This window comes from Acanthochromis polyacanthus, chromosome 13 (genome assembly GCF_021347895.1).
Source record: "Acanthochromis polyacanthus isolate Apoly-LR-REF ecotype Palm Island chromosome 13, KAUST_Apoly_ChrSc, whole genome shotgun sequence".
NCBI classification, from domain to species: Eukaryota; Metazoa; Chordata; class Actinopteri; family Pomacentridae; genus Acanthochromis; species Acanthochromis polyacanthus.
The window spans coordinates 2,359,679-2,373,126 of NC_067125.1; the positions used below are offsets into that span (position 1 = coordinate 2,359,679).

The window sequence follows — 13,448 nt, forward strand, 5'->3', positions numbered from 1 at the left end:
CTATAGATGACTATAGATGGCTATAGACGACTGTAGATGACTGTAGACGACTATAGAGGACTGTAGACGACTGTAGACGACTGTAGATGACTATAGATGACTGTAGATGGCTATAGACAACGGTAGATGACTGTAGACGACTATAGATGACTGTAGACGACTATAGACGACTGTAAATGACTGTAGATGGCTGTAGACGACTGTAGATGACTGTAGATGGCTATAGACGACTGTAGATGACTGTAGACGACAATAGATGACTGTAGACGACTATAGATGACTGTAGACGGCTATAGACAACTGTAGACGACTATAGAGGACTGTAGACGACTATAGATGACTGTAGACGGCTATAGACGACTGTAGACGACTATAGAGGACTGTAGACGACTATAGAGGACTGTAGACGACTATAGAGGACTGTAGAGGACTGTAGACGACTGTAGATGACTGTAAACGACTATAGAGGACTGTAGACGACTATAGACGACTGTAGACGGCTGTAGATGACTGTAGATGGCTGTAGACGACTATAGAGGACTATAGATGACTGTAGACGACTATAGACGACTGTAGACCACTTTACACGATTATACACAACTATGCATGAATCTATTGTACACTTTTCTTAATTGTGTCAAATTCTTCTCCTGAACCTGAACCAGAACTTCTAAATGTTCCTGTTTTGTGTATTTTGTGGTGTCTGATGAAGCTGGATGTTTTTTTGTTTTTACCCTTATCCCCTACAGACTCCTCAGATCCACACTTTATTATTTCTTTAGCCTCATCCTTCTGTGCCGTCTGTTGGGTTGCCAGGTTGCAGCAGAAATCCTTCAGTCAGGTTCAAAAAAAAAAAAGAACTTCTCAAAGGAACAAACTTCTCTGTGTCTGACGATCAACCTGCAGATTGTTAGCTTTAAAATTCACCACCATGATGCTGCCACCACCATGCCCTCTGATATCTAATATGCTTATATTATCTGATGTATTAGATTAATTGATTATTTTGCAGAATTCTGTTTTCACTTTGACATGAAAGAGTCTTTATTGGTCCCGGATAGATAGATAGATAGATAGATAGATAGATAGATAGATAGATAGATAGATAGATAGATAGATAGATAGATAGATAGATATGGGTGTGTCGTTTCTCCGGTGCCCCCCTCCTCCCCCTCCCTCCACCGTCGGTCGTCCTCGTGCGCCAACAGCCGCCTCCGACCGGCGGGAAGCACGCGCTGGATTCCGTGGCAGAAATTCAAACTTTAACGATCCATTAGATGAGAATTTTTTTTAAAAAAAAATCTTCTTCAGCTTCACCTGTACGGGAGGGGACGTACACCGGAGGATCTAACCGGACACCGGACGGAGGTCTGACCGACAATGTGACGCTGTGGAGCGGCGACGGAGGATTATGTGTTCGGTCTGTACCGGAGGCTCTAAAAATAGGCGAGTTTCGGTGCGCGGAGTGAAGCTGCAGCTCTGAAGAAGTGTTTGTGCTCGTTAACGTCTCCGTGGTGGATTAGGAGCGGATACCGGAGGATACCGAGGCTACCGGAGCCAGGCTACCGGACCGGGCTGCTACGGTGGGTGGATGTTTGGATGCTGCACTCAAGGACACCTTCTTCTCTTCTTCTGGGCTTCTAACCGGAGCGGGATTTCTGCACACCGACGTTACCGGAATTAGAGGCTCCGTGCGGCACTTTCTGTGTGGATACCGTGGCTCGGCTCGGCTCGGCTCGGCTCGGCTCACCGGACGGCACTGGCTCCGGTACTTTGGGCGCACCGTTGGAGCATCCCGGGGAGGCTGCGGCTCCGTCCCTCCGCCCACCGGCGTCTCTTTTCAGGATTTATTCCACCGGCACCTGGATCCCGTTGCTTCGGTATTTTTCTCCTCTGACTGCGCGCGCGTCTGCTCCGCTTCTACCGCACACACGCACGCACACACACGCGCGCACAGAAGTCCCCAGATCGGCTCCGAGCAGCCGGGAGTTGGATACGAGCTCCGTTTCTGCCGCCCGCTTTCTGGGCTTCTTGTGATTTAAAACCGGGACCGGGAGTGAAGGAGGATTTACCGGGGAGGAGAGGAGCCGCAGATCGATGAAGGTAAGGCTGCTCTGATCATGCGGGGTGTGCGTGTGACGGTGGCGGGGCTCTGCGGCTCCTCGGTGCCACCGGAGGATGCCCGGCCAGGCGCGCCGCGGTGCCAACAGTTTTATTCTGAGCGGCCGGACAGTGAGTCGTGGCTGTAATGTGGTGAGACTTTGCTGTCCCCTGGCTCGGTGTGTGACTGCTCCGGTTGTTCCCGGTGCTGCGGGGAGCTCCGTGCCCTCCTCCCGGGGCTGCGGACTCCTGATCCCGGAGCTGCGAACATCCCGCTGCTCGCTGCGCTCCGGGGGAGAATTTGTTCGGGATGGTTATTATTTCCGTGTGTGTGTGCTTGCTGGGAGGATGGCGCATGCATGGGAATGTGCGCGCGTGCACGGGCTGCCAGGCGCATGCACTGTGTGTGTGTGTGTGTGTTTTTGTAGAGGAGGAGGAGGAGGAGGAGGAGGGGGCTCTCCGTGTGTTTCTGAAGCTGCCTCATCATGCCGCTCCAGCTGAGTGGCGTTATACAGCCGCATCTATTATGCAGGAGGAGAGGAGATGAGAACACGAGGAGAGGAGAGGAGAGAGAGGAGAAAATAAAACATGAGGCTGCAGAATAAGATCCAGAAAATCACACTTATGCGTTACAGAGGAGCTTCAGGATCTGATGGTGCTTCTGCTTCCTGAAGCTTCCTGGAGCCTGGAGGTGGATTTATGGAGCAAAATGACTCAAAATTTCTCCAAAATTACTCACAAATTCACCAAAATGACACAAACATTGTCCAAAATGTCCAAAATTTGCACAAAATGACTCAAAAATGCTCCAAATGCCTCAAGAATTCCCCAAAATGACTTAGCAATGCTCCAAAGTGTCTCAAAAACTCTCCAAAATGTCAAACGTTTGGGCAGAGTGAGTCAAAAAATTCCACCAAAATGACCAAAAACGCTAAAAAATGTCTTCAATTTGCACAAAATTACTTGAAAATTCTCCAAAATCACACAAAAATTCTCCAAAATAACTCCAAAATTCTACAAAATGACTCAAAGATGAACAGAATGTCATTAAATATCTCCTAAATTACTCACGAATTCCTCAGAATGACTCAAAAAATTCTCCAAAATGTCTGAAGTTTATGCAAAATCACTCAAAGCTCCAAAATGTCTCACATAGAAAGACTCAAAACATCTCAAAATGACTAAAAATTCCCCTAAAATGACTTGAATTTGGACAAAATAACTCAAAAATATCTCTGAAATTGCACACAAATTCCCCAAAATGACTGAAAAATTCCCCAGAATGTCTCAAATTTGAACAAAACTACTCACAATTTCCCCAGAATGACAACAATTCTCCAAAATGTCAAAAGTTTATGCAAATTGTATCCAATTTGTACAGCACGATTCAAAAATTCCCCCAAAATGACTAAAAAATCCTCTAACATGTCTTTAATTTGCACAAAATGACTCAAAAAGTCTCCATAATGACTGAAAAATCCCCCAAAATGACTTGAATTTGGACAAAATTACTCAAAATACCTTTAAAATTACTCATAAATTCCCCCAAAATGACTGAAAAATATCTCCAAAATGTCTCAGATTTGCGCAAAATGAGTAAAAAAACACAAAAAAATCCTCAAAATGACAAAAAAATTCTCCCAAACATCTTAAATTTGTCCAAAATGACTGAAAACTGGAAGCTGTAGTGCTGTAACACGTGAGAACTGAGCGTGCAGATGTTTGTTCTGCTGCTGGTGGCTGCAGATGAGCTGAAGGCTCAAGCTCCAGAGGACGTTCTGCAGGTCTGGCTCCTCAGCTGGAGGTGGATTTGTGGGATTTCTGTGCTTAATTCTTCTTTCTGAAAGATGGAATTGTGTTGTTTTTTCTGACAGAAGTTGCAGTTTGATTGTGATGTGTTTGTTCAAAGCCGAGCCTCAGTTCAAAGTTTAAAGGTTTCTTTCATCACATATATTTTGATTTACAGTCTTTGCAATCCACTAGTTCCTTTTTTTTTCATCAGAAGCGTTTAAAAAAGGAGGACAGCTTTGTAGAACACGACAGGTTGAACCATGGGTCAAACGTGTCGCACAAAATGACTCAAAAATTCTCTAAAATGACTCAAATTGCTGTAAAATACATTAAATTTGCACAAAAGCTCAAACTTTCTTCTAAACGACTCTAAAATGTCTAAAAATTCCTCAAAATGAACGAAAAATGCTCCAAAATGTCTTAAATTTGTGCAACATGATTCAAATATTCTCTAAAATATCTAAAATTTATACAAAATGACTCAGAAATGCTCCAAAATGACTCAAATTTGTAAAGAATGACTCCAATACATCCAAAGCTGCTGGTAGCTGCAGATGAGCTGGTGGAGGATGCAGCTCCAGAACCTCGGAGAGCTCCAGATTCAGGATGCAGAAGAAACAGAATGACTCAAGAATTCACAAAAATGACCGAAAAATACTCCAAAATGTGTCAAAGTTGGACAAAATGACTCAAAAATTCTCGTAAATCATTCAAAATACCCTAAAATGTCTAAAGTTTGCACAAAATAGCTAAAAAATCCCCCCAAAATACTCCAGAATGCTCCAAAATGTCTAAGATTTGTATGAAAATGACTCAAAAACCCTCCAAAATGTCTCAAATTTGGACAAAATGATTCAAAATATCTTTTAAAAGACTCAAAAGTCGCTGAAAAAAACTCAAAAATTCTCCAAAATGACTCAAATTTGCACAGAATGACTTAAATATTCTCTAAAATATCCTAAATTTATGCAAAATGTCTGAAAAATGCATAGAATATCTACATTGGCAGTTGTTGTGATCCGCTGGTTTCATTTTTTCACATTTGGATGTTAAATCGGTTCATCTGTGACTCCTACAGGAGCTGCTGAACACAGCAGACATTTTGTTCTTTGAATCCTCTCATCGATTCTCATCGTCTTTATTTCCTGTTGTTGTTGAGGCGGTGGCAGCTGTAGACCAACACACCTCCCATCCTCCACATGTGGAGTTCACCTCCACTTCCTGTCCTCTCCTCCAGCTGACCTCTGACCTCCTCCATCCCTCAGCAGGTGATGAAGTGATGTTCTGCAGCTCCTCCACGGGGAACCTGAAGCCTCCACTGCTGCAGCTCTGCATGCTTTCCTCTCATTAGCAGCCTCTTCTTCTTCTTCTACCTCCACATTTAGCTCAGTCAGGATCTCTGTCTCCAGGATTTCTCGCTCCAAAAGGTCTCAAATTTGTACAGAATGACTCAGAAATTCTCTAAAATGCCCTACATTTGTAATAAATGACTCAGAATATCTGCAAACAACTAAAAATATGTTCAAAAATGTCTTCAATTTGGACAAAAATTTCCCAAAATGATTCAAATGTTCGACAAAGTGACACAAAAAATTCCATGAAATGACTTAAAATATCTACAAAATGTCTCAAAATGTTTCTAATCGATCAGAATGACTCAGAAATACTAAAAAAGACAAAAGTTCTCTAAAATTACTCAAAATTTCTCTAAAATGTCTAAAATTTTTATAAAATGACTCAGCAATTCTCCAAAATGTCTTAAATTTGCACAAAATGACACAAAAATTCTCCAAAATATTTGCATTGTCCCAAAATGTATGGAGCAGTCTGGATCTCTAAATATACATAATTGTAGAAAATAAAAAAGTAGAAAATTTACAGAAAAATTCACAAGACTGCATGAAAACTGTGGTTTTCTTGGTAGGTATAGTCGTGGACGTTTTGACAAGAAACGGTCGGGTTTCACCTCAAACCCTGAAATGACCTCAGAAATCACCACAAAAAGACGTGAATTCATGTCGAAAAGAGGCAAAATCACAATAAAAACCCATGAAATTACCAGAAAAAGACATGAAGTCATCACAAAGATGCAAAATCATCACAAAAAGATGTGAAATTACAACAAAATAAAAGGAAATCACAACAAAGAGGCAAAATCACAATAAAAACCCATGAAATCACCAGAAAAAGATGTGAAGTCTTGTCAAAAAGTGGCAAAATCACAATAAAAACCCATGAAATCACCAGAAAAAGACATGAAGTCATCACAAAGACGCAAAATCATCACAAAAAGATGTGAAATTACAAACAAATGAAAGGAAATCACAACAAAGAGGCAAAATCACAATAAAAACCCATGAAATCACCAGAAAAAGACATGAAGTCATCACAAAGATGCAAAATCATCACAAAAAGATGTGAAATTACAACAAAATAAAAGGAAATCACAACACAAAAATGCAAAATTACCACAAAAAGACGTAAAATCTGCACAAAAGATGAGAAGTCACTTTAAAAACGATGAAATCACCAGAAAAAGACATGGAGACACAAAATCATCACAAAAATACGGAACCCTAAATCACTGTAAAAGATGTGAATTCACCTCAGAAACCCCCCATAAAAAGATCAGATCAGTTAAAGTTCAGGTTCTGTTTGATTTGTACTCATTTGTGTGTTTTTTACAATCTTTTTTAGTCTGAAACAAATCAAAGAAGCAGAGAACGCGTGGTGTTAGTGTTGGTTAGACAGACAGGTTGGCGTTAGACGGTCAGTACGAGGCCGGCTGGAGGTCTGATAATACAAAGGTGTTCATGCGGCTGGAGTGCTGTGTTGTTTTGTGGCGACTGTTACCGTCTGAGAGCATTACAACGTGCTTCACATCCCACCTCCACACTCACTCTCTGCTGTTTCCATCTCCGACACATTCGCTGCCGTGGCGTCCTTTTGTCAGGCGGCACAGAAAAGACCCAACCTGTCATTTCTGAAAGCAAACATCTCGCTGTAAAATGTTTTCCACAACAAAAAAGATCCCAGCACGACAAGTGGAGGCTACATCGGCTCACGTCGTTCGTTAATCTGCTCTCGACGGCTTTAAATGTGACGCAGACACAAATTGAAAAGTGTTAAGACTTCAATAAACAATCAACACGAATGCTCGTAGCTTTAGCATCCCTCATCTGTGCATGTAAAAGGCTAGCATTGCCTTAGGGTTAGGGTGGACAGGAAGTGATTGATATCTGGCCTGTATATGCTCCAATCTGCCTCACACTTCACATGTATGATCAAAGCCAGGCCTTCTACAGATACATAGGCCAAAATACACTCTCAGTCTCAGCGCCACCTGGTGGACATACTTGGATGTGAGGACCCGATCAACGCTGCTTGCAGCTTTAATTAGGGTCCGAGCACCAAGAGTGTGAAGACCTTGTAGCAGGGACGTCAAACTCATCTTAGTCCAGGTTCCATATTCAGCTGTTTGATCTCCAGTGGACCGGACCAGTAAAACCACAGAATCATAACCTACAACCTGAATGTTCTTAACAAAAATAAGATCAGTTTCAACAACATTCAGCCTCAGATTATCATTTACACATTTCAACTGATGTAGTATTTTAGTTTATGATCAAAACAACAGAAGTCAGTCAAAAAAAGACAAAACAACAAACAGAAGACAAAATATTACAAAAACGAGACACAAAGTGACAAAAACGAGACACAAAACGACAAAAGCAAAAAAAAGATAAATGACACAAAATGAAACAAAAAAGACGCAAACAACACAAGTGAGACAAAAAAATCACACAATGACAAAAATGATGCTCAAAACAAATAAAGCAAGACATGAAGTAAGGACAAAAGTAAGACTAAAAAAACAAGCGAGACAAAAAGGAAACAAAAAACAACAAAAACATGAGACAAATGACAAAATTCAGACAAGAAACAAAAAAGACAAAATATTACAAAAATGAGACACAAAACGACAAAAGCAAAATGAAAAAATTAGATAAACGACATGAAACAAAACAAAAAAGACAAAAAAATTACACAAAAGCTAGAAACAAGACAAAAAAATGACAAAGGGGGAAACAAAACAAGAAAAACTATGCTCAAAAAAACAAATAAAGCAAAACATAAAGACACAAACGAGACAAAAATGAAACAGAAAATGGTAAAAACAAGAGACAAATGTCAAATCAGAAGAAAAAAGGCAAAAAAACAACAAAAACAAAACAAAATATTACAAAAATGAGACGGAAAATGACTAATGAACACCGAACGATCTAGTAACGCTGCTTGCAGCTTTAATTAGGGTCCGAGCATCGAATGGGGTGAAGACCTTCTTGAAGTGTAAGGAACTATTTTCCTCCACTATTTTTCTTTGTTTAGCTGTCTTTTCATTTGGACATTTGAAGGCCTGAAAATACTTCAAAACACGCGAAACATTGCACATGCACCTGAGAAATTTTATATTTCAGGGGAATTGCAAAGACGTGAGCCAAAGTGGCTTCATAGCACCAAATGGCCAACATCTACTACAAACAGTACGTGTCACCTAGAGTTATGAAATTTAATGCACATATGTAATTCATCAAGACGCACAAAAATGTAATTGACACCCATGCCCAAAACACAACAGGAAGTCAGCCATTTTGAATTATGTGTCGCATCTTGGACTATTCTTCTTCATGCCTCAGCTTCTTTAATGTGAACATTTCCCCCATGAGGCATCAATAAGGCATATTTTATCTGATATTAGCAGGTTCTATGAATGCTGTTTTCTCACGTGTGAGCTAAAAAAAAAAATCAAATTAGCTTAAATTTGTGGGACCCAGCTTGTGATTTTTAAATTTTTACCCAATATAAAGACATAAGAATTGAAGAGAAAAGTCAAGATGGCAGCTTCAGTCCTTTTTATTTGGTGGAAACAAGCAGCTTTAAAGTGTGAAGCAGAAGAAAAACACATCCAGAGACGGATGCTTCTCGCTAACATCACACACTATTCATAGAACATCCTGTTTTTAATTGAAAAACACCTCCCGTCTGCTCTGTTAGCTCCTCGCACCTTTAATTGCTAACCAGCGTCACCACCAGCCTGGATTCACGTGTCTCTGAAACAGCAGCAGGGGAATCAGTTACGTCACGTCCAGACTTCCAGATAATTAATTTTAATGCTGATGTGAGGTTATTCTTACTTACAGCGAGATTGAAACTGATCCTGAGTCAGTTTGATGCTAATTAGCCCCAAAGAGGCTAATTTTACACCTTTTGATTGTATATTTTCTGACATCTACACAGTCTGGACACAGTCTTTAGCCTCTTTCAGACCATCTCCAGTGAAAATCAGGAGTCTTTGCTTTGTTAAAATGTCTGACTGGTGGTTTTATCAGCTAGAAGACGCATCATGGGTGAAATAGCAGTAATGTTTGAGTATTTCCATCTTAAAACTGCATCGAATCGAACACCGAACAACGGATTCAAACTTCTGGGGTTTCGTATGTCACAAAGCTTACGGACCAATCCTGTCAGGTTGTAGGTTTTGGTTTCCTGTATCTTGATTCTTCTTCAAAAGATCTGATTGATTAAAACATGGATGGCTGAATCATTATGGCTGAATATGTGCAACAGAAATACGAGTGATGATGCTGAAGTAGCATGTGATGCTATGATGTTCTCCTCTTTATGCTGATCGATCAATTGGTTGGTTGAGATCAATAACAGTTTGTCTGCTGCAGTTCTGTCACTTTTATTTCCCACTATGGTCCAGATCTTAGAGCATTATTAGTTATTCTTTTCCAGACTGTGTTTCTGTTTAATCTGTGGTTGCCTGCTAACTTAGCGGCTGGCCGCTAGCGTAGCATTAGCCCCTGTGAAAGCATCTAATTTCTTCATTTTAAGATATGTTTGTAACTCTTGTACAGATATTACAGGTTGTTTTTCTGCAGAGAGATGAACCAGTCAGTTAGAACAGAGCGTTGAAGTTAACCAGACTTCAGAAAGATGCTGCTACAGATAGCGTTAGCTTCAGGCTAAGTGGCACAAGTTTCAGTTGAAATGACACCAACAAGAGAATTATTGTTTTTTTCTGTAATGGGGAAACAGGGCATGCTTGTAATAGATTGCAGCGTTATTTATAACTTTAGCAACATCTGCTAGCTCATCCTGCAAACACGGCGCTTAATTAGCAGAGCTGCTACATTCTGCTAATGTGCTCGTCTGTCTCTCTGTGTAAACAATCACAATAGATTGCATCAGAGTTAAAGAAGCACCTGGAGTTTATTTAGCATTAATTAGTCAATAAATGCCAATAATTACGGAGGAAAAAGCCAAATATCGGTGTTGATAATTGGTCAGACATTAGCATTAGCCACTGTGAAAACTACTCATGTCCTGCTCTGTGTTGATGGCTGTGCTTATTGTTGAGCTTTTACAGGTCTGTTAAAGTTAATCTGACTGTAGAAATGTCATGGTGCTCCAGATAGCATTAGCTGTGGGCTAAGAGAGACACAGCTAGCCTCTCAGAGATAGCATTAATGCCATCACCAACAAGTGAATTTTTGAAGCATCATTTTGTGTAACAGGAAAACAGCATGTTTTTGTAAGACAACTTTAGCAACAGCCGCTAACTCACCTTCCAAACAGTCCGCTAATTTACAAATTTGCTTTTCTGTCTCTCTGTGTAAACAATCGCAGTTTAAGAGTTTAATTAGCAATAATCCGTCAATAAATACCAATAAATAGAAGAAGTCTTTTGCAGATCTGTCAGTTACAGCAGAGTTAAAGTTGATCTAACTGTAGAAACATGTTGCAATGCTCCAGATAGGGTTAGCTGCAGGCTAAAAGGCACGGCTAGCCTATCAGTAATAACATTAGCGTAGCGCCTTTGACACTTTGTATTTCATTTTTGTTGTGTCATGTCTCATTTTTGTCATTTTGTGTCTATATTTTGTCATTTCATGTTTAATTTTTTACATTTTTTATCTCAATTTTGTTTTTTGTGTCTCCTTTTTGTTTTGTTCCTCATTTTTGTGATTTGTGCCTCACATTTGTGTCATTTTGTCAAATTTTTAAACAGTCCATTAATTTACAAATGTGATTCTTTGTCTCTCTGTGTAAACAATCACATTTTTTGAGTTTAAATAGCAATAATTTGTCATTAAATACCAATAACTGTATTAAAAAAGAGCCAGATTTCTGTTGATTCCTCTTTAAATTCAGTCATTGTGTCGTTTGTCGTTGTTTGAGGACAGCTGCAGGTGAGCTGATGTGGAGGGACTTCATGAATCCAAAGATCTGATTTCCCGGCTGTAAAGGAGGATTATTTTCTCAGTAAAACATTGAAACTCTGCAGCTTTGATTCCCAGAGATGAGTTCTGAGACGGACTTTAAAGCTTCTTAGCGAAACAACAGCAACACTTTTAATTTCCTCGGAGAAGTTTGAAGTTGTTTGGTGAGGTAGTTTGTGTTTTGATGTCTGCAAGCTGTCGAGCAGAACTGTTTCCATCCTGAGGAACTTTGTTTGAAGAAGCGCTGCAGGCAGTCGGCTTTCCTTCTCTTGTCTTTTGTTTATCTGGACGTCTCCGTCAGAGCTGACCACATCATAACGCTGAGTTACATTCCTGGGTGGTTTATTTATTTATTTTACTTATTTTCCTGCATCCTGTCTGGTTAAAGAATTAATCTGAGGCTTAATCTGCGGCTGCAGCTCTACGCCCAATCCCTCCACCCATCCTTCCATCCATCCTCCATCCTTCCATCCATCCTTCCATCCATCCTCCATCCTTCCATCCATCCTCCATCCTTCCATCCATCCTTCCATCCATCCTCCATCTGCCTCCTCGTCCATCTGTCCGTCCAACCGGCCGCCGGTCGCCTCGCCTGAACCTCGCCTTCTACTTTCAATTCCTTCCTCCACGTGTCGTTTGGTGTCATTTTGTGACGTGATTTTCTCCTCTGAGTTGTCATTTTTGTCATTTTTGTGTCTCATTCCTATCGTTTTGTCTCATTTTTATCATTTTCTGTAATTTCATGTCTCATTTTGCCTCATTTTTGTTGTTTCATGTCCAGTTTGTGTCATTTCATGTCTCATTTTTGTCATTTTGTCTCATTTTGACTTATTTTATCATTTTGTGTCTCATTTTGTCTCACTTTTATTTTTAGCATTTTGTCTCCTTTGACTTCCTTTACCTGACATTAAACAATTTGTGTTTTATTTTAAAGATGTTAAGTTACATTTAGAAGATTAAAATATGCAGAAACGTCATGCAAAATGTCTCCATCTTCTCTCTCCTCCTCCTCCTCCTCCTCCTCCTTCTTCTCCTCCTCCTCCTTCTCCTGTGTCCTCCTCCTCCTCCTCCACCTTCTTCTTCTTCTTCTGCTTCCTCCTCTTCCTTCTTCTTCCTCCTCTCCTCCTCCTCCTCCTCCTTCTCCTGTGTCCTCCTCCTCCTCCTCCACCTTCTTCTTCTTCTTCTGCTTCCTCCTCTCCTCCTCCTCCTCTTCCTTCTTCTTCCTCCTCTCCTCCTCCTCCTCCTCCGTCTACTGTGTCCTCCTACTCTCCAGCTGAAGGTCATGTCTAACAGCTGTCTGATGGTGATTTAGGAGAAACCAACACAATAACAGACGGAAGTCTCCATCAGAGCTCAGATTGATCTTCTTCTTCTCTTCTTCTGGAGAACGTTCAGCAGAAACAGCACGGTTTATCTGCTCAGATCCAGAACCTGATGAGTCCTCGGGTCGTTTGTTAGACAGAAATGTAAAATCTTCTCAGATTCCAGCCTCGAGAATGAGAAGGTTCTGTCTGTGGATTGAGTTTGTCGGCTGTCAGAAGAAGCAGGAAGCTTTTCTTTGTTATTCATTCATCTCACAGTTAGCAGCTCTGGAGCAGTGGAAAGATGGACTGCGATGTTGTCTCAATGGGACAGTTTGTCTCATTTTTTGGCCTTTTGAGTCTCATTCTTGTAATTTTGTGTCTCATGTTGTCTCATTTTTGTTGTTTTGTGTCTCATTCTTTCTCATTTTTGTCATTTTGTCTCATTTTTGGCCTTTTGAGTCTCATTCTTGTAATTTTGTGTCTCATGTTGTCTCATTTTTGTTGCTTTGTGTCTCATTCTTTCTCATTTTGTCATTTTGTCTCATTTTTTCGCTTCTTGTCTTGTCTTTGTCATTTTTTCAAATTTTTGTAAGTTTATGTCTCACTTTGTCTCATTTTTCTCATTTTGTGTCTCATTTTTGCCATTTTGCGTCTCATTTTTCTCATTCAGGTCCTGTTGGTGTCGTATTTTTTTTCACAGTTTTTCTTATTTTTGCCATTTTATGTCTGTGGTTTGTGTCATTTTGTCATTTTGTGTAACCTCGGACCAACACCGGGTGCTTTCCTCATGTTTTAGTTTCATGTTTTGTTGTTTTTTTGTCTCATGTTTGCATCAATCTGTCTTCTTTATGTTGTTTTGTGTAATTTTGTGTCTCAGTTTTGTCGCCTTTCATCCCTCTTGTGTCTCCTTTTCTTATTTCATTTTTAATCATTTTGTGTCTCATTTTTGTCATTCAGGTCCTGTTGG

At 40.4% G+C, this 13,448-nt stretch overlaps 2 protein-coding genes across 4 annotated transcripts in view; one reads left to right on the plus strand and one right to left on the minus strand.

The window, feature by feature from the left end:
* Positions 1–1,163: 1,163 nt before the first annotated feature.
* si:cabz01090165.1 (uncharacterized protein LOC100333421 homolog) overlaps positions 1,164–13,448 on the plus strand; it is a 276,030-nt gene continuing 263,745 nt past the window's right edge. For 2 of the 3 annotated variants that reach the window (XM_051958378.1, XM_051958379.1), the window contains exon 1: positions 1,177–2,103. The gene's annotated coding sequence lies outside the window, so the exon portion shown is untranslated. Of the gene's footprint in view, positions 2,104–13,448 lie in introns of all 3 variants that reach the window. The other variant, XM_051958377.1, reaches the window with a different exon arrangement.
* LOC127536853 (uncharacterized) lies at positions 12,081–12,524 on the minus strand. The gene is made up of 2 exons (XM_051958194.1): positions 12,513–12,524; positions 12,081–12,426 (listed from the first exon to the last, which is right to left on the minus strand). Exons 1-2 carry the CDS (start codon positions 12,522–12,524, stop codon positions 12,115–12,117), a joined length of 324 nt encoding a protein of 107 aa, XP_051814154.1. The 3' UTR covers positions 12,081–12,114.